Source organism: Cheilinus undulatus, linkage group 11 (assembly GCF_018320785.1).
Source record: "Cheilinus undulatus linkage group 11, ASM1832078v1, whole genome shotgun sequence".
NCBI lineage: Eukaryota > Metazoa > Chordata > Actinopteri > Labriformes > Labridae > Cheilinus > Cheilinus undulatus.
Window position 1 is genome coordinate 35,901,719 of NC_054875.1, and position 22,415 is coordinate 35,924,133.

Consider the following 22,415-nt stretch of genomic DNA (forward strand, 5'->3'; position numbering starts at 1 on the left):
CCAGGAGAGTGTGACTGCATCATTATTACTGCAGAGTTTTTGTCAGAGCTTGAAACCATGAGAAGAGACTTCTGAAGACGCCTGTGCTCTGAAAACTCACCTCCAGGACATTTGTATGAGTGAGCACGTATATGCGTGCACACCTCTTTCACTTTCAAAAGACTTGAATTTGTACTTGGATGCAGATTTAGAATTGCATTATGACTCTACAAGGAGGCTTCAATGGAGCCTGGATTGGCTGCCACAGAGGTGTGTGCTGCTGGCTGTTGCCGCTGGCTTGTTATTTCTTAATCTCCTCTGCAGCAAAACCCAAAATGCCAGGTCACACGCACCTCAATTCAATACGCATCGATGGCGATATATCTCTGGGCGGGCTGTTCCCCGTGCACGCGAGGGGGAACGATGGGAAAGCCTGTGGGGAGCTGAAGAAGGAGAAAGGGATCCATAGGCTAGAGGCCATGTTATTTGCCCTGGATCGTATCAATAATGACAATGAGCTGCTGCCTAATATCACACTGGGGGCGCGGATCCTGGACACCTGCTCCCGGGACACACATGCTCTGGAGCAGTCGCTGACATTTGTTCAGGCGCTGATTGAGAAAGACTCAACCGATGTCAAGTGTCTCAGTGGAGGTCCGCCCATCATCACTAAGCCGGAGAGAGTAGTGGGAGTGATCGGTGCATCTGCCAGCTCCGTGTCAATCATGGTAGCCAACATCCTGCGCCTCTTCAAGGTCAGTTTCTCCCACAGCTTCTTACTTCTAACTTTCTTTTTTCAACTTCTGTCTGATCAGGGTTACATGCATTTTTCATACCCAGCAGCAAAGTTGACTTTAAAGTTGAAATAGACTCAACAGCTGCATTGTCAGCAAAATTTACAGCCACATAGACTCACATGTGAAGCTTTACATCGTGCTCGGCCAACTCTGAGCTCTTGCAGCCTTTCCTATTTTCCACAGAGGCTTAAACCACACTAGTTGAAGGCGTTTCCTCCCCTTGTCCAGCGTACGAGGCACTGATCATTACACCATAATTCTCCTCACTAATGGCACTAATTTGCCAAGAGTCTTTAGTGTTACTTTCTTCTAATTAATTCAGGGAAGTCATGCATGGTACCATGAGCTCATTGTATTTCTGTTGAATATAGTGCATTAAATGAGCTTCTGCATTGTGTCAGTTCACTCCGTGCAAATGAGAGCTAAACATAAGCAGTATATGACAGGAATACCTACTTGGTGCTGTCAAACTAAAACTACAGGCCATAACGTAACTAATGAGCAGAAGGAAGCATTAAGACAGCGTCTTTTTCATAATGTCCCACTTTACTTTCAAGGCTAGCTGCTGTGAGAAGAGAGCTGTTGTGGTTTGCAACTTTGACCTACTGAGAAAGAATAGGGCTGCCTATGGCTTGACTGACTAATTAGTGTAAATAGAATCTTAATAATTCACTATTTATGAATGACAGTGAAAATAAACAGCTACACTCTTCCTAGTCCTCCTCTAGCAAACTTTGGGTGCTTTATTAATAAGCAAGATCATGGTTGAAGCCTCCCTTTATGATCCAATACAGCAAAATATATAGTGCCTATAAAAAGTAGTCACCCCCTTGGATGTTTTACCCCTTTTATTGATTTTTTTACCCAAATCATGGTCAATATATTTCGACTTTTTGGACAAAAAAAAACAAAATCAAAAAAAAAAACTTGCCAATATCAAAGTGAAAAAACAGATTTTTTACAAAGTAATGTCAATTTATTAAAAAATAAATAAAAATAAATATTTAACCCCTTCATGTCAGTATTTCTCTGAATAAGACTGTCCTCCAGGTTTTTTCTATATTTGCCGCATTTATTCTACCCTCTACTTTTACAAGCCTTCCAGGGCCGGCTGCTGAGAAGCATCCCCTCCAAATGATGCTGCCACCGCTGTGCTTCACAGTGGAAATGCTGTGCAGTGGTTGGTGTCCACCAAATTTGGTGTCTTGTCTGATGGCCAGAAAGCAACACATTGGTCTCATCAGACCAAAAAATTTTCTTCCACAAGACCATGGAGTCTCCCACATGCCTTTAGGCGAACTCTAGTCCACATTTAATATAAGTTTTCTTCAACAGAGGCTTTCTCTTTCCCACTCTCCCATAAAGCTTTGACTGGTGAGATACCCAGGCAATGGCTATAGTATGCAGTCTTTCCCATCTCTTCCCAGCTGAAGCTTGTAACTCCTTCAGAGTAGTTATAGGTGTTTTGGGCCTCTGTCACTATTCTCCTTCTTGCACGGTCTCTCAGTTTGTGATGACAACCTGATCTAGGCAGATTTTGCAATATTCCATCAATTTCTTGTTGATGAATTTAACTGAACTCTGGGGTAATAGTTCCCAACCTGGGGTCCAGGACCCCCTTGCGGGGGGCCCAGATATTTCAGCGGTGAGGCTCTGTCTGCTTTGAGGTTGCCAAAATTAGATTCACTTGTACTAAAACCATGATAACACATTAAACCTTCTTGTGGGGCTATTTTATATAGCTTTCAACAATTAAATTTTTAAATTTGATGTCTTTTGTTTTTGTGGGTCCTAGGGGTCCTCAGCTCCCCTAAACCTTAGTTGTTTCTTGACTGACATTACTTTGTAGAAATCGGTTTTCATGTTGAGATTAAAGAGTTTTTTTTTTTTGCCAAAAAAGCTAAAATATATTGACTATGATTGATTTATAAAATCAATAAAAGGGAAAAATATCCAAGGGGGTAAATACTTTTATAGGCACTGTAATATGTATCCATTTTTCTAATCATCATTTTAATGGTCCTATGGAAGACTACGCCTGCTATGACTTTGATTCCACACTGTTTCACCTTTCCGCCGCCATCCAGTGCTCTCTGCACTCCAGAGGACAAAGACGTGAGGAGTACAATACGGCACGTCACAAACCTGACTGACGGATCACAAGTCAGCCGGAATAAACGCTGCACTCCTCCGTCTTTGCTGCTATTATAGAAAGTGGCGGTTGAGCTAGCTGACATAAAGCCATCAGGAGTGCTGGTCCTCAGTATTCACGAGTTTTTTCTAGTGTCATTCAGTGACCTGTCACACACTTCGACCTACAGGAAAATGCACTTGTATTACCCATACCAATGAGGGACAAAAGAAGGCTGGTGGCAAATCTCAATGCAACAAATCTACATGTACTTTATGTTACATGATGACATTCCCTCAGCGTGTGCAGGATTCAGTTTGTGTCATGCATGCTGCTTGTGGGAGGCCATCAACAACAGACTATTAGGTCTATAGAAACAGAGGTGGGACAGTATGGGGGGATGTATTTTCTATATTGGTTCCCATGATTGGGGGGTGCCAGAGATTTCTGCTCTAAGGTTGTTAGAACTACATTTGCACATACTAACTCAAATCATGACATAACACTTCTTAATAGTTCATACAAATGTCTTTTGGAGAGAAAATTTGTTTGTATGGCTTTATTTCTTAATCTAAACAGTTAAAAACAATTAAAATTGGTTGTTAGTTTTTGACAGCAGTGTATTACTTTTTTCATGTGGGTCCTGTGGGAGTATGAGGGGCCTCTTTACTGTTGTTGGTAAAAAGGCAAAATAATTTTTCCATCAGTATGTCCTGCTATCATGCACTGCTTCAAAAACATGTATTCACCAAGAGTTTGACAAGGTGTCCACTGATTGTCAGACTTTATTCAGCAGCCATTAATTACTTATACACTGGTTGTCCAACAGATAGAAAGTTACAAAAGAAGGCACATTTTTTAAGGTATATTGTTTTTGAGATGTTGCACTTCATCATCTGACTCTCCAACCAAAACAAAGCTTTTCTTTTCCCATGCGTCCACTGTCCCTCAGCTCATTGCTTCCTCTACTTCCCCACTTGTGTCTCTGAGTGCTTCAACAGGGAAGTCAAAGCAAAACCATTTCCCATTCAGTTATACGCAAATACATTTAGCGGACGAGTCTAAAGTCAAGTGAATACATTCTGTACACAAACTTCAAAATGCAACTGTAAAACAACCTCACAGTGTAATGATACAAAGTTAGTTAACAAATCAGGCTAAAGTTGGCAATGCTAGCACCGCCGGCGTTCTAGCTTCTTTGCAGGTTAACGTCCACATTCCAGTTCTGAATATCGTCACTCAATGATTTTGTTGTGTATAAGTATAATCTGCCACAGCCTCTGGACAACTTTATCTCCATTTACTAGAACAGAACCGTGCTAAACCCCACTGCTCTGACAAGATGCTACCAGTAATATCAGTTAGTCATCATTTGCGCCAGACTAAAGAGAATTTTGGCAACAAGGCGGTCATCATTAGGAACAGCTATACTGGCTACTAGCAATGATCAGCTGTGTTACAGTTTAGACAGAGCATTTGACTGAGGTTGTGGTTCTGAATTGCTATAAAATATCAGTTTCACCAACTCATTATGCTGGTCTAGTCTACAAAGGGATCTCACTTTAACCATTAGCTGGTAAATTAAGAAGAAACTGGCTGCAGACAGCCACTCTCAGACACCCCTCTTACAAACCACTACTGTGAGACGCACCTTCACTGTCAGCACAGATGTGGTGTTATTTGCTGGCACAATATTCACCTTTTAGGAGTAGTTATGTAAATGCTGGCTCAGTTAGCTTTTGCTACATAGTGAAAGCTAACACAGCTACACTAGCTATGCAATTAATGTTATAATGTAAGACAACGAAGCAATGTAAGCTATAGCAGCGTTAGCTTGAGCAGCCATAACTAAAGCTAATGTAGCTACGTAACTTTGTAAGTAACAGAGCTATGTAGCTACACTACTCTTAGCAATGTTAGATTTAGCTATGTGAGCTAACGTAGCATTGTTAGCTTTTGCTACATAGTGAAAACTAACATAACAATGCAAGCTATGCAGTTAAGATTATAACGTTGGAAGCAACACTGGATACAGCAACATTCGCTTAAGCAGCCATAACTAAAGCTAATGTTGCTACGTAAGCTTTGGAGGTAACATGCTATGTGAGCTAACATAGCATTGTTAGCTTTAGCTACATTAGCTGTGTCAGAGTGTTTTTATGGAGGACGAGTATTTTCTTCTGTAAGTAGTCTGGTTAGTTGGGTATATTAAACAACAGGTTGCGCGGACCAGGTTTTTAATTTTTTGTTTCTTAACCTTACCTCTAACAGGAAATTTAATCCAGCTTTATTTTGAAAGTTTTTGTGTGTATTTCTGTTTTGACAGTAGTGGTGTCTGACGACAGTGTTCTGCAGAGCAGGTGTTTTGCTGAGATGGGTTCTGTAGCCAAACTATCTTTGGCATTTTGCACCCTACTTTCAGCTGAGTCCAGCTGTATGTTGAACCAATCTCCATTCTGATTTGCAGAAAAAAATATTAATTTAATTTCTACAAACAGTGCCACCAAGAGGGCAGGGCTGTCTCTCTCTTCCCCTATGAGGTGGCAGTGCTCCTGGTTAAAGAGGAAGAGGTTCACACAAAACAAAACAAAAAAATATATACAAACCACGTGATCCTCAAATGACTTCAAATAGTTACTCAGTGATCTATATTATTTGTCATCTGCTGTATTTCAAAATCCCAAATATTAGATAAGGTGGGATGAACCTAAACAGAGTGAAATGTAGAATTTTAGCACTTCATTGAATGAGGAATATAAAGATTGAATTCAAAATTCAGCAGAGTGAAGAGTTTGACAAAACCCTGCCTGTCTTTGTATTTTATTCTAGTTTGTTAGTTGAGTTTTTGTAGGAGCCATTTCAAACAAGGTGCTGTGAAAAGTTTATACTGTATATGAACTGATCCACCTGAAGAGTTTGTAAAACAGCAACACAGATCAGAATGCCTGGAAATCCTTCATCTTTAAGCTCAGAGCACAGAAAGGAAGAGACTTAATGAGATCTCAGAAAAGTGAGACACAACCTCAAAATGTTACCTTACTTTTCTGAAGAAGACGGACAAAGAGTTGTTGACCATGTGTGCCAAGATGCTTAAAACCCTTGAAAGTTTTGCACACCTTATGCTTTGCCAAACCTTTCCAACTTTAGATATTCCACCAAACGAGGCCACCAGACTCCCTGCAGAGGGCATGGAAATCACCAAAGGAATGCCTGTGCACTCACACTCGGCTGGTGAGGTGTCTTAACACAGTTAATTGGCAAGTTTTGCTGGGGCAGGATTTTGCCAATGTGTTGTGTGTTCCAATTAGTATGCCAGATCCTGCAGTGTGAACAAATTATTTCAGTTTTCCTTTTTACTTCTCCAAAGGGCATTGAGCTACGAGATCAAAAATCGGATGTTCCAGAGCAAAGATTTTGTTTGTTGGCTGTAGTACTACTGAGATAGTGAGCAGACAGAAACCAGGTTTTGATGGACATGGCCTTGAAGGTATCTGCCCAGTGGGCTTGAACATCCTGCATGACAGGGCTTTGAGCTAAATGAGCATATTCAACTGTGAAACATAAAAAAACTGTATTTTGAGGGATGTTCTCAAAGAAAACTTGCCAATTTCAACCTCAGTGTCTTTACCGACAATATGAAGCTATCTCAGATGGTCATGTAAGCATCGAAAGGCCTGTACCATTGCTGGGAACACTCTTTCTGCTCTTGACATAATACAAGCACTAAGAGGTATTGGAGGCAGCCATTAACTGAGCATGTTCTGCATATCACAGTAGAATAACCAGAAGCTACTCCTGCCTGAATCCCTGCATCAGCAGCCAGATCAGAGGGAGGAAGGAAAAAAGCAGAGAGGAGGCTTTTAGGCATTACAGTATTTGCAAGTGCATCCACTTTCATTGGTGAGCTGCTACTGGGTAACCAGGTTCAGTCTCTACACCAACAGTTCACATCATGTCAGCACTGATAAGTATCAAGAAGTCTGGTATTAGTGGAGAAAGAAGCATTTTGGGTTTGTTTTGGAGCACTATTGTGGCATGGCAGGGTGAAATATAGAAGGTTAACAGTATATCAGCATATAATATATCTAATAAATAAGGCTCCACAGTTTTTCAAACACTCCCAGTGTGCATTTTGCTTTTGAACTGATGAAACAAAACCAAACTTTCCTTTGGCCATACTTCACTGTCCCTCAGTGCACTGCTTCCTCTCCTCAACAGCCCCCCCAACAGTGTTCTGATTATACTCAGTACAGCTATTTGTAGGACTGATCCCCAATCTGATATGTGTGCTCATTTTTAAAAAAGTACTTCAGACCAAACAAAGTCTTTTTTGGTAAGGAAAATTAGCCGTTCGACCTTGAATTGTTCTCTGCCATTATACCTCTACATACAGCATCCCTTGGTGGGCAGGACTGACTCTTCTCCAATGTGATGACAAGGAAAAAACGTGTATGAAACATGCTTGAGCCTTGAGAAAGTGTTGTCCTGACAGTGTTAACCAAGCAACCTCCATAGTGAAAAACGAAGCCAATGCAGAAGTGCAAAAGAACTGCAGTTCCTAAAGTGTCCACTAGAGGCTGGCCGCAGATGTAGCAAAAGCCACATACACACCCATGTTAAAATGCTTGGTTTTAAAGCAGAATTAAGCATGTTAAAGGCCATGTTCAAAACACTTTTTTAGTTGAAATAGATTATGTTTCTGTAGGCACACACTACACTAGAGGTGGATCTGTTTTATAAATTGTCAGTTTTGGTTGAATAAGAAGGGGAATTATGCATAGGGATTTGGCTGATATTACTGCAAACCACTTTAGCGGTTAGTCAAGAGGTGAAAAATCAGTGTTTTTGATATGGCATCTGTCACAGGTTGGCTTCAAAATACAGTAGTTTACAATACTTACACAGTCTATGGTGTGAACACAGAGCTGAGAACAACAAAGCCAGGGATTGTTTGACCAGTCTCTTTTTAGAAAGTCATTACTTGGTGATTTAGTTATTTAAGATATATAAAAATCAAGGGTTCCCATAAAGGGGAGAAACAGGCATAGCCCCTGGTGGTTAGCAAAGACGTAGTTTATACAAAATTTAAGCTATCGTTGCCTTTTATTTGATATCAATAAAACAACTAAAAATACACTTTTTATTTATACTGCTTGTTTAAAACTGTAAACCCCTCTGCTTAAAATGTTATGAGCCTTTATTTATGTAATATTATGTGTTAAAATATGCAGTAGTTTTGTTTTCAGTCTGCTCCAAAGCTGATATGAGCCAGACCTAGGAGACAAAAGTTAACCAGGGGACTAGCTCTTGCGTTACAGATCCAGTGGGCTTGCATTTATATTATCAGAGGGCCCATTTACTGAGCCTTTCAGGTCCCAGCCATTTCTGTGGACAGGCCTGTAACTGCTTTATCAACATTTAAAGTGTCCCATGTGATACCTTGAAAAGAAAACTGTGATCCCCATTGCAAGTTAATAAAACATTTTTAAAAGTGAGTTTTTGGTCACACAATGGAAGATTAAACATCTTCACATTTACACAAGGATTTTCAAGATGCATGTGATATTGTCAGCAGTGCATAAGCGAGCAGTGCCCAAAAGTCACGAACAACAAAAATTTAACAAGTAACAGGATTTAATCGCTCTGCACTGTAAACCAACACCTCTGTCAACACGCTCTTTTGTTAGGTAACTTTGTTGTCATCAAGGGATGCTGTGTGGGGAATATTTTAACTTCTTCCAGTGTTGCCTAGTGGCGTTCGTTACTTTCAGGAGTTGGCTTTTCTAACTTTCGTGGGTTGTCTTTATTTGTTTCGGGAAATAAGTTAACAGTTACAGCAAATTCAGATTATAATCCATTGCCATCGGTGTTGCCAATTTAGCTATCTTTAATGAGTCCCCCCCCCAAGCGACTCTTTTTCAAAAGAGCAACTGGCTGGGGAGCAGGTGACCTCGTGGTTAAAGGTGCTCCCCATGAATGCAGGCAGCCCGGGTTCAAATCCGGCCTGAGGCCCTTTACCGCATGTCTCTCCCCCACTCTTGACCCTGTTTCCGACTCTATCCACTGTCCTCCTCTATCTAATAAAGGCACAAAAATGCCCAAAAATAAATCTGAAAAAAAAAAAAGAAAAAAAGCAACTGGCAACAAATCTAGCGAGTTTTTCTGACGTTATTGGAGACTTTTGAAGACTCTGATGTGAAAGCACATATCGTTCTCGCTCCTCTCAATGAGCGGCGGGCGTTGCTATGGGCCCCTCCCTTTCCCAAAGCTCTCACGGGCAGCCCATCCTTGTGCAGCAGTCTCTCTCAGCTGCAGTCAGAGCAGGAGATATTCAGCCCTCAACATCCAGACTGCAATTTAACTGCACCGTGAAGCCACCTTGACAGTTTTTTCAATCGACTCTTTTTGGTCCATTTGGATTTTTAATGTAGTTTTTATATATATAAAAAAAATGTTAAAAATGTTATGGTTAAAAATGGTCATGTTAAACTGTGACTTGTTGTAGGCTCTTAAGTGGACTGTGAGGTTTAAAACTAAACCAAACTTAAGAAAATGAAATTTATATATAAAAAATAATGAATAAATAGATAAAAATAAACAAAATTTAAACTAACTCTGCCAGAGTATCTCTTTTCAGTCTCTTTTTCTGGTCCCAAGCCCAGACAAAGGAGGAGGGTTGGAATGGTGACGTTATAACAACAAGAATTGGCAAGAAAGTCCATTTTTAGTTCTAGACATATTTTGGGTGTTTGTACTCATTTTTTGTCTCTCTCGTGACGTCGTTCCTCTCTCCTACAGGGTCCATGACAGTTCAATGCATATGGCCAATTATGCAAATTAGGCAATGATGTCATTTAGCTACTTCTGGTGACTTTTAGGACAGGCTATAGCTACTTTCCTTACTGGGGAGTTGGCAACAGTGACTGCCATCCAATCAGAGGCATTAGCTGGGCAATGCTGTGAGTACTGTCAGTTATTGCAGAGGTGTTCATAATATATTTTATAAAGCATTGTTAGAATATGTTAGTACAATTTGCAGTTTTGTTTCATGTGAGATGCAGTTCTTGTGTGACATAACAAACATAATATTTTAACATCTTTATCTGCAGTTTTCACCATTATGTTAGTGTGGACAAAGTCTTTAGTAAATGAGAGAAACCTTACTACGACTTTGTCTTCATCGATGTTGGTTTAACTTGTTTAGTCAAGAGTTTCTACACACAGGGCGGGAACACTACAGTGTCTCCAAGCCCTCTTGTGAACACAAATGCAGCCCACATAGTGAATGATTTTTACTATGAAATAAAGTGGGTTGAAAACATGTCTTTGTTTAGATGTGAAGCCAGGGACAGCTGCAAAAAAGATTTTGCAGAAATGCAGTTACAATCAACAATTCATCACCTTGTCGATTCCTGCACAAACATTATTAAAATTGTAAAGGATAAAAGGTGTTGTATCCATGTGCAAAATGAGTAAACAGTGAAAATGTACAGCCACAACAAGTTGTCAACAGTCCTGATGGTTTAAAATATAAAGGACAGTTTTTCAGAGACCCTGTCTGGGAAATAAAACTGAACATGTTACAAAAAAAATTGAAATATTGTGGGGAAAAAAAGACAAAACTGCATGAAGTCCCAACCCTCACTGATTTCTTTTTCCTCGTCTTCACAGTCCGTCTCTGTTCCATGCTGGTTTTCATAATATTTCACTAAAATGCAAAGTAGCTGGAATCTTCTGCAAAAAGGCAAAGCCAGTCACATAACTACAGGCATTTTTTTCTAAAAAAACATCCCTCTTTGGATATTTATACCTGGAGTATTTCAAATAAACATCGTAGAAAACTGTGAAGCTTAAAAAGCCTTAAATCAACTTATCTTCTCTATTATAGTTGACAGGCGGAACATTTTTTCATGAATCACACTGATAGGAACAAGAATCCATGGAAATGGGATTTGTACGGGGCCTGGAAGTGGCCCCAGGTGCAAAGAATAATCCTGGCTTTAATAATTCTAATATTAATAGTACACTAGGTCACCAGATGATATTGCATATGCATGAGGTAAACCCTGTAGTGGTATTTCAATTCATTGCAGTGAAGCAGATGCATATCGCCCCTTGTTGTTTTAGTTAATTCGTGGCCTGGTTTCTGTAATTTTCTCTACAGGATTTAATCGTCATGCGAGCATTTTTATTAATGTAAACAAGTTGATAAAATGTTCCCACTGTGCTTAATTTAGCTCATCATCTCTACCATCCGCCATCCCCTGCTTCACACTGTTGCATAATGCTTTAATTCACTGTTGCATTGTTTGATTTAATTTATTTACCCTCATTTTTTATAAGATAGGGTAATTTTAGAAGAATGAGGCTGTAAGAGAGGGAAAATGGTGGATAACATTTGAATTTAGGTAAAACATTACTTAATAGTTGACAGTGCCTCAAGGAAATGCATTATTAATGCAGGAAGGCGCAAAGTGACAATTCATGCCTCTTACAGTTTTAAATGCAAAATAAGGGGTTGTAAAAGAAAATAACACAATTTTATCTAGCTCTGGAGGCATTCTGTGAACTCCTATTAATTTCATTTTTAGGGATGGGTATTCTATGGGGACATACAATGCAATATGATGCAAAATTATACGATACAATACCAAATGTTATGATATAATATGAAATGATACAGTACAGTACAATACGATACAATTCCATATAATATTGTATGGTGCCATATCATACCATACCACACTATACAATTTGATACAACAGGATACCATGCCTTCAGTACCATACAACACTATACCATACCGCAATATTTTTACCCTGGGAAGGCCTCGGTAGTTCCCACAGCCTCATGGTGCGACATGATATGATACCATATGATATAATATTGTAGGATAAGATATGATACGATACAACATGACAAGATACAATGGGATACAATATGACACGATATGATATGATACAATTAATATGTAATATGTGACCAATGGTAGGGCTGGATATTTCCCACAGCCTTACGATACAATATGATATGATTTAATAATGTACTAGATGATATTATATGATAAACTAAGATATGATACAACCAATATGTAATATGTCACCCACGGTAGGGCTAAGTGTTTTGTACTGTCTCATGCTATGATAAATAATCAGCACTCCATAAGCAGCTGGCTGAAGCTTTCATTTTCAGTTACACTGTATGGCACAAGTCCTGACAGATAGTGCCTAAAGGGTCTGCTCGTGACCTTCTGATCCTGCTTAGAAGTTTAGAGAAATTTTTACTTTACTGTGTCATTCAGCATAGTGTAATGAGCCAAGCTCCTGTTGCTGACTTCCAATTAGTCTGGTATCTCAGCCTGTGTAAATGAAGATTGGTGTTGCTGCAGTATTTTACCTTGTATATTGCATGACTGATGTCCAAATCTGAACTTAGAGGCCTTAAAGAAACCCAAAATAATCCATTATCTTTACTTTCAGTTATGCTGACAGTAGATACTTCCTCTGCATGCTGGTTTGATTTGATCAAGAATGTGGTGCATGTATCATGTAGGATAGCATTTGCCACCGTCTATTTGAGTCCTTAAAATCTGTATCAATGTACTTATCGGTGTATTGATTTTTTAAGCACAGGCTACGGTCAGAGTCATAAAATATCCTGAAACAGTGATTCTGTGATAACTGACACAATACAGGACAATTCTACACATTATTACACATCATTATATCTGATTGGCTGAAGAATATAAAGCATCCTCAAAATGGTAAAGTCCAGGGTTAATGCATTAATTCCCTGTGATTTGGTGTGACTTTCACCTCTAAACCATCCTTCAACATCTCCCCATTAGAATCTTAGTCTACTTTTTTAATATTGCTGTCAACTTCCTCTTTGGCCAGTTAACTTCCAATCATATTTCCCCTGTCACGTTCAGGCGCCATCATGAGGAGTCATGAAGTAATAATAATGTGGTGAGTCAAACTGGCAGTGAAGTCTGCTTTTTTTGTATTAAGAAATCACTTCTTGGCACCAGCAATTCAGTAATTGTATCACAAGTCAAGGCAACAGTAGGCTGTATTACCATATTGACATTTTGTCTGCCTTCTGGTAATAATAAAACTGAGCTCATTTTATAGCTGCAGCTGTTGTCCAAAGGAATTGTGGGAAATGCATGCCATTTTCAAAAGTGGCTATTCCAGTTACAAAGACAGATATCCAACATAATGAGAATATCTCGAGATGGATCATTCACACTTGTCTCTGTAAGCTTTCAAAGTGGTCTTTTTGAAGGAAAAATATTTAGTTTTAGCGGGAACAGTAAGACAGAACCACCAGAAACTGCTCTCCAGCAATTAATCTGATCCTCTGTTCTTGCCGAGTTGCCTTGAGGATATTGATGAATAGCTGAAGCCAAGTTTTAGCCTCACCTGGCGTGGCTGGCTTTTTTTCCCTCATCATTAAAGTCACATAAAAACCATAAGTAGGACTCCCATGAGTGGCAGCGAGGGATTCATCGCTCACCACATCCCTCTAATGACTTCAAAAGGCTCGGCTCCTTTCAACCTTTCAACCTGATTCTTTTCTTCATCTGAGCGTCTGGGTTGAAGCTAAACTCAGCGTGATAAGGATGGTGAATCTTCATGAATGTAACAGTTTTTTATATTAAGATTGAAAGCAAAGATTTAAGCATGAATAGGCTGTAATGGCATGTTTGTGACTGGCTGCGTCTTGCTTCAGATCTACCAGTTTGTTGTTATTTTTAGAACCTGCTTCGTCAGGTTTCATCTTTAATTGATGATTTATAACATTCAAAGAGCACGCTGATGAAAGCACTCAATCTGAACATAATAAACAGCCAGTATAATCTGGGAATTGTTTGGTTAAAGCTGCTTTCCATCACCACAAGGCAAGAATTTGATTCCTGACAGTTACTGGCTCGGCTTTGTTTCCCATCTTCCTACTTTTGGGCTTTTCCTTATCCTCGTCTCAGTCTTGGAGTGGCTGAGAGTGAAGTGTTTGCTCAGCGCTTCAGAGTAGGCAGGATTCCGTCCCCATGGTGTGCCATGAATATTTTACTACATTGTTACGTAATTTACGCCCAGGGATCGAGGTTGAAAGCTCCCTCTCTGCATTCCCTCATCACTGGGTCCAGCTCTTGGTTAGTTCTCATCACTTGGCTCTTTATACTGCTGTATAAGCAGAAGGCTAGTGCACCAGAACTTGAGGTAATTAGTGGTTGGTTGCTTATGATACTCAAGACGGACTGAGAGTAATTAAAGCCTCAGGCTTTTGATTGTGTCTCTTATTCATCACTGAAAACAGCAATACAGACCGGCTTTAGGGATACTGCTGCAGCAGCAGTCAGAAACTGCAGCAGCACGCAGTGTTTCAGGTATGGAAGCCGACTTGCTGAGACAATCATAAGCTTCCAGACAAAGAGAGAGGGGGGGTAACTCTGGTAAATTCCACACAGCATCTCTCTAAATTAGGTACAAGCAGGCACAGTGAGTCTGCAGGGCGAAGGCTTTCCTCTGTAGAGGAGTGAGCTTGGAAGTGCAGACACAGATCGAAAGAGGAGAGCGAGGGGAGTGGGGATAGCGAGGTGTACTCAGTGCAGAAAGAAGAGGGTTAACTAGTTGCCTGTTGGGCTGTCTGTGAAGCACAGACCTCGCATCCTCCTCTCTCTTCCCTCATTAGAGACAGAGGCAGAGGCCCTCAGGCACACTGCCTTACTCCCCCACAGCATGGCACTGCATTGAGACAGGGCTCTTATTGGCTTAACCTGTGAGGCCACAGTGAAGATACACTCAGAGCTTCAGAGGATGGTCCAAATTTTGGAAGCATCTGCTTTTTTGTCTTGTTAATGCTAGATCAATTTAAACAGCTACATAAGTAAAGACAGCTTTATGTTATTGACCTTGTTTTGAAAATTATATTTACTATGTTTTTACAGCTGTGGAGGTGAGGACAGTCATGAAGAATTAAATAGGACAGGATGAAATTAGGGATGTATAGAATTGGATTTTTGCCAATATCTAATATGCAGACGTTTTAGCCAATGCAAATCTAGTTTAGACCTTAAAAAAGACATTAAAGTTTAAGGAATGAGAATGAGCAAAGAAACAGACTTCAGCTGATGTAGGTCTGTGGTTCCTGCCTAAAATCAATTCCTACATATGTCTGATATTCACAGCCGACCACTGTTAATACTGACAGCCGAAAAAATGGCAGGTGTTCATATCTGCTGATACAATAAAAACCTCTTTAAGCAAATATCTGCAAAATCCGATATCTGGCTGATATCATGTATCCCAGGATGCAATTAGGGGTGATTTTTTTTATATATATACTCTAATGTGAAGAGTTATAATTAAATCTGTCAGATCTATCCAGATCCAGTCCCTGAAATCCAAACACATCTCTTATCTTCACCACCTTAGAGCGGCACCTTAGAGCGCATCATGGCATTCTAGCTATAGCCTATACATTAACCCTGTGGCTACTGCTTGTTCTCCTTAAATGACGGTATTTGGTCAGAACTGTTTTGGGGTCTGGCACAAACACTGTAAACCGGAGCTTTGCAAGATGGATTCGCCTCATGGCAGACACGGCGTCTAGCCATTACATCTGCTTTGCAAGGTCAGGATGGGCACAGTAAACTAAAGACTTTGGCTGGTAATGTCAGACTTCATAGCTAAGCCATAACCTGTGCAAAAGTCAGGATTCCAAAATACCCAACAATAACTTGTTAACACATTTTTCAGCTCCAAAAGGAGGGAACTGTTGGCCAGGAGGCTAGCACCAGCACTACTGATTCCACATGCTATTGGTTAAGTAACAAGGTCAGCTCTACAGATGGGTCCGTGTTATGCTGACTGACTAACTGACTGACTGACTTAGTGCCTGAGTGAGTGGCGATAGCCTACTTTCAGAGCCGTACATACAGAGTTGCTCTATCTGCGAGATGAGCAGAGAGCAACACTGAAAGCTTCCTCTGACAGAAAAGTTTTTTTCACTCTTCTCCCAGTCTGCTGTGGCATGGACTTGGGACCGTTACGGTCAGGTTGTCTGGTGTATCTGAGGGCTGCTGCCACGGTAGCTCGGATATAGCTGTAGGAAAGCAACAGTTTAATCGGAACTGGACTACATTTCTTTTCAGAGCAAAGAGCCACACAGAAAGCTTCTCTTGGCAGAGATAATGTTTTTTGCACGTCCCCTGAGGCAGACTTGGCATCACTTAGATGAAGCTCAGCCATTAGCATCAGCGGTAGCATGCACAAGAGTAGCAATGTCATTTGTCGCTCTGATTGGCCCGTCATGAATGTGACAGACAGAACATTGCTCCAATCACCTTCTGAGAATTTTCTGACAAGTCCTACCCAAAAGTCCATCCTTTTTATCACTCTTCCATAAAACACAATTCAGTCTGGCATTTCAACAGGCATCCTGTCTGTGGACAGGCCTGGTTGAAGGGTGTAAAACCAAAATGGACCCTAAAAAGCTTTTTAAAAAGTGGAAATCTGCAGAGCTAACTGTGTATTCTTTTAGCTAGTCATAACACAAACTCCTCTGCTCTACTGTCACTAAATGGGTGTGTGGACTACATCAGAAATTCAATGATCATAAAATGGGGAAATTTAACAGCCTGACCTTTGGAGAAGATAGAAAATGCTGAAGGTTCACAGATTTCCAACAATAATAACAACACAAGTGCGGCTAAAGTAATCACTGTGTTAAATGGGACTTAGATTTCTCACATTACACTCTGACCTGCTGGTGTTTTATCACACCTGGTCAGCGCTCCCAAGGTGTGCCCTGTCACCTTCACACAGCATCAGCACCCTGAAAGTGGGTGGTAATTGAGGAGAGAAGGGTCTGGACAGGAGAATTGATTCCGACCAAGCTCGCTCCCATCCTGTGTAAGTGTAATATGGTTCACACTACGCTACATTAGCTCATTCACACAACCCATTCCCTGAAACCCAACCACCCATAGCCAGCAAATCCTATGTCCACACTGAAATCTCCACACAACGAGAGTCCAACCAGTGCAAAAAACAAAACAAAACTGGGGGAATCTGATCAAATAGATGCTTAAAAACAAACAGAATGCAACTGCTTTCAGTTCTGTGGTCCTTAACTTGACTTTTACCACTGAGCACACTGGAGTTGTGTTTCTGGGATTGCAGACGTCCCGACCTTCCATACTCTGGTTACAGAGCAGCAGCTCCTTTAGTTCAGGATTAGTTCTGCCTCACCTCTCTTTTTTTCCCACCCAAACCAGAGCGGTCAACTCTCGGGACAGCGGCGACTGAAGGCAGCCCAAAACCTTGCCTTTTCTTTCTTCTTGGCTCTACTTTATCCTCTGTTTCCTGCTGTTCTAGCACATCCCTCTGTAATCACCAAACACAGGGGAAGAAAAAAGCCACCGCGAGGACGCAGCTCTTGCTCTCTCTCTGTTTCTAAATTAATTTCTCGTGTTTAATTAGTATGCAGTAACAAGCCTAGTGAGGAATGCCGACAGGAAAGAAAATGTCTCTTCTTTTTTTAAAAAATGTATGATTTCATTGTGCTGCGAAAGTCATGAAGGGCAAAGAAGAGAACAACAGGGTTTTCTATGTTCTCTGTGTCGGAGCTGTCGAACATTTACATGAGCAACCAGAACCCAATGGTGACTTTTTAGCAAAAGTAAAAAAGAAAAACAAATACTGAAATCTTCAGAGGAGAATCCTGCAAACAGAGCACAGCCTAGTTTCCTTGAAAAGAGCGTGGGATTAAAGGCTTGGAGCTGTCTCACCTGCATAATCTCACTATCAACCCACCCATCCATCACTGTCCTGCTGTGTGAGGCTTAAAATTTACTCAGACTTAAACAAAGATTTGAAGGCACAAGGAAAAGAAAACAGTCGAGACGGAGCAGCTCAAAGAGATTTTGAATAAGACGTAATCAATGGCGCCATGACAGCACTCATATTGATCGGGACAGAGTGAGTTTTTACTTTTCTTCAAAGTGAGTGACACTGTCAGATGGTAAAAAATGACTGATGAAGTGACTTTATCAGTAATACTGGCAGTGCAGTTTTAATGCGGCCTTTTAAAACAGGAAATAAAATGAGCAAGAAAAGGTCAACATAATGAAAATTTCACTGTAAAAAAGATCTTACAGGGATTGTTCTGTCAGCCTAATGCCAGCCGATATCCTCAGCGCACCCTGCAGCACAGACACAAAGAGAAAAGTTTGGCCGCCTTCAGGCTAAGCAGCTTGGACGTCGTCCAGCCTTCCAGCACATGAGACAACATGGAGGCTCCCATGAGTCACTGCTGTGTCACACAAAGGGACTCGCTCTCTGGTCAGAGGCTGTTGGGATTTACCATAAAAACAGAACATTCATGCAAGCGTTTTGAATAAAGTGGACCAGGCAAAATTGATTTTGTACATTAAATATTGTGCATACAATACATTGTGGCACTCAGCCCTACAGAGAAAAGACATTGGATATACAGCTTTGCTTACATGCTCTGGGGCAGGGCTTCTGTGCTGATATTCAGCAGTTTAACAAGTTTACTATGTGCAAAATCTGAGCCTGTTATAATAGCATGCTTACATTTGCTTATGCCAGAATACATCAAGTGTAGCTGTAAGCTAAGCAAGGATAGGATAGGATGGGCTAGACTTTTTCTTTTTTATTCTGAAAGAACTTTACTGTGTCTGCTATGCAGAACCTTTAGGCACATTTGGGCCAGAAATTGAGGCAAACTAAGGCGTAGATGTGGCGAGTAAGCCTACTGTGGGATGGGCCGACAAAGTCCACACCAAAAGGGTAGAGTACAGGGTGGATGTGGTGAGTAAGCACCGCCCAGGGTACTATCCAGGCAGGTAGCAAGGTTGCCTCTAAACCCCTGGTCATGCTTTGGATGCCTCAAGGGTCCAGTGTCCGATGTCCCAATTTACTGGGGCTCTCCGGATGTATTTAACCTGATACGCCAGATGGATGTGTTTTTACACATCCATCTGAAACCTCCCATAGACAGTGTTTGGGAAAGGGCAGAGCCTTTGAAACAAAACTCAGAGGGTGATTGGATGAATGTTCAGTCTGTCACATCTTTTGGGGCAATCACAGCAACCATGGCGACTGCAAACATGTCAGTACGTGACTTTTGTGATTTAAAAAAGAAAAAAAAAAAAATTGCTGTTCTTTGTTCTTCTTTTAACAAAGAAATGTGGTCAAGTTCTAATAAAACTGACGCTATAGCAGCATCCACGCTAATCTCTGCCATAATCACTGGCCTCTTGTCACTGCTTGCTTACATCACAACTCTGCCATGCCCAAAAGTACTGCCTCTTGACGCTGATTGGTCCTGTCACTTTCTAAACGGTTCAGACGGGAGCTTTGCAAATGGATTCGCCCTTTTCCGTGTTTTTCACTGGTGAATCTGCTTTGCTGGGTAAGGATGCATTACCAGGTGTGAAAAGACCTAGACAAAAGTGTTGCTGTCAAACTTGACACTGGATGCGAAGCGATATATGTTGAGCTCGACCCCCGGCCCTGTTAGCACCCTACAAGCCAAAAATGTATGCACATGACTGTAGTTATGGCGTTAGAAAAAGTTATGGTGAACTGGTTAGAAAATAAAATGGGAGTACGGAGGATAAGACAAATTATGGATACAAACACAGAATCACTTAGATAGTTATGTCCTTTGTGCAACTTCAGCCAGATATTATAACAGACCTGACTTAAGCACACAAGCATACATTTTAGGGATAGGGTCAGAAACAAGGAGAAAGAGAGAAGTAAATGATATGGGAAAATCATGCAATTACTCTGCATCAAAAATAATTGACATACTTAGTAATTCGAATTAATCTTATGCTCATGTGTCGAAGATAACACCCCCTTGGCCTGAGGGGGCCAAGTGGCTAGGTCATGCCCCATGTACGTGGGCGGCCCGGTTTCACATCCTTCCCCACATGTCTTTCTCAGACTCTCTCATCCCTGTTTCTGACTATATCCTCTGTCCTCCTCTCTGAATGAAGGCATGAAATGAACTAAAATGTAGCTTTATAAAAAGCTTAAAGCCCCGTTAAAAGAAGCTGAAATTCTTTCAACAGTTCTTGATAAATTCCTCTCAAAACAAAATTGCTTCAAGCAGGAGAGACTTGAACACAAGTGAACACTTATTTATTTTACAAATTTGGATGGAAGAGTATGGGTTACTTCTTTGGCGATTAGACTCCATCATGTTGATTTCATGTATTTAAAGGGAGTGAAGCAGGAAGCAGGAGTAGGATTCTCTCTCTATGAGTCTAGACACTGATGGTGGCGGTGCAGGATCAGATGAGGAGTGGAGAAATTGGACTGGGACACAATGAGGGTGTGTGGAGGAGGAGACTGAGGCGTGCAGGTTGAGATGAGCAGAAGACCTGTGAGGATCTGGACTGGATTCTGATTAACTGAATGGAGGTGGCTGGGGTGGAGGAGGGCTGCAGCACTAACTGACTGTGGAGAAGAGGATGACAGATTTCAACTATGACAGGTGCATGATGATTGGTCAAATGAGATTGGAGCAGAATCGGATTAGCCTAGTACTTAGAGAGTTAACGCCCATAATCAGCTGATCACCAGAGCCAGAAGAGAGAAATACTGGAAGAAGGGAGAGACATGAACGAGTGGTGACTAATTAACGAGTGACAAACAGTCTTCCTGCTTGAACTTCATTAGAACTAATGTTGGCAAATAGAAACTTGTCTTGCGACATGATTACTTGCACAAGATTTTGTAAATCTACTGAACTGAATGACTCAAACGTGGTTGATTTTTTTCAGGATAATTTTTTGGGTCCTTTCACATTCATTGGTAGCATAGCTGAGGAGAGGCAGGATGTGTAGGGAGGAGTGGAGTCAACATGAAATAAAGTAGTGAGGCAGGGAAAGGGACCTGCAGCCGATATGACAGTGACAGCAGCCTCTGAATATGGGGCCACTGCTCTGCCAACAAAGCTAAACCATGGCCTCTACCCTGGATGGATTTGATCAGAATAAATGACAGTTTGCCTGGCTGCTTGCACTGGAGATGAATTGGATAACCAGTATTGGTAGAATTCATCCCCTGGGAAACAATCCTTTATTTGTTGAGTTGTTTGTAACACCACACAGATCATGCTCCTCGTGTTCCTCACATGTGCCAGCTCCACCCTATTATCTGAACCTCCAACTCAATATTCCCTAGTTGTCTGTGTAGTCAATCCTAGTGTCTTCTCCCTCTTGTTGCCAGTCTGTGGTTTCATCCTTTGTGTGACCATGTTCATTATTTTCTCTGCTCTCTTGTGTTTGATTCTGTTTTTTTTTTTTTTTATCTTGCCTCTGCCTTCTCTGGACTTGTTCACTGACTTATTGCCTTGCTTGTGTACCTGCTTTGGTCTGTAATAAACGACCTGCCTGTCAGGTTTGAGTCTGTGAGTGGATCCAAAGTGTGTCTTTGTGTCGGTTCAGCCTAGAAGAACTCAAAACCCAACACCAGTTTTTACTTCTACAATTCCAAGAAAGGTGGAGTGCAAAATGTTAATAAAACAAATGCAATCTCATGATACTATATTGTAGTCACAATTAAAAAAATCATCAAGTTCTGGACTGCAGGCAGGTGAGTTCAGCACCCAGACTCTTCTTGTGTGAAGCCATGCTGTTGTGAATAATGCAGTATGTGATTTAGCATTATTTTGCTGAAAGGCCTTGTCTGGATGGGAGCATATGCTGCTCTAAGACCTCTGGGCCTTTCCAGACGTGTAAGCTGTCCAGGCCAGAGGCACTAAAGCAACCCCATCAGAAATGCAGGCTTTTGATATGTGCACAGATAACAAGCTGGATGATCCCTTCCAGATGATCCTCCTCTATTGTCTACAAGACACAGCGTCTGTGGTTTCCAAAAAGAATTTCAAATTTTGACCACAGAACAGTTTTCCATTTTGCCTTAGTTCACTTTAAATGAGCTTTAAAGCTGATACAGCTTTAATGGCATGGCAATCTGTGTTGAAGGTTAGTGATTTCTGGAAGAGTTCCTGAGCCTATGCAGTGATTTCCAGTACAGAATCGTGCCTGTTTTTAATGCCAATACTGTATGTATCCAATACTGACCTTCTTCCTTGTCCCTTATGCACAAAGATTTTTCCAGATTCTCCGAATCTTTCGATAAGATTGTAAATCAGTGGTTCCCAACCCATTTTCCAATGAGCCCCCCTTACTCATATCATTGAGGAGCTGAGGACCCCCAGGACCCTCACAAACAAAAGGTGATCCACGGATGTCAAAAATTAACATCAAATTTAAGTTTTCATTTTTCTAATAACCCCACACCAAGGTTTTCTTATCAAAACGCCTTTGCGTGAACTATTTATAAGAGTTTTATCATGATTTAATTTAGTTAGTACAAGTGAATCTAATTTTGGCAACCTCAAAGCAGACAGAGCCTCACGCCCCCCCTGAAATCTCTGGCACCCCCCAAGGGGGTCCCGG

The 22,415-nt window shown here is 41.0% G+C and overlaps 1 protein-coding gene across 1 annotated transcript in view; it reads left to right on the top strand.

The window, feature by feature from the left end:
* The first annotated feature begins 200 nt into the window (after positions 1 to 200).
* The window catches only part of LOC121516966 (metabotropic glutamate receptor 4-like), a 238,041-nt gene continuing 215,826 nt past the window's right edge, over positions 201 to 22,415 (top strand). Inside the window, exon 1 of the mRNA XM_041798429.1 lies at positions 201 to 734. Within this exon, the coding sequence (XP_041654363.1) occupies positions 201 to 734 (534 nt within the window). The remainder of the gene's footprint in view (positions 735 to 22,415) is intronic.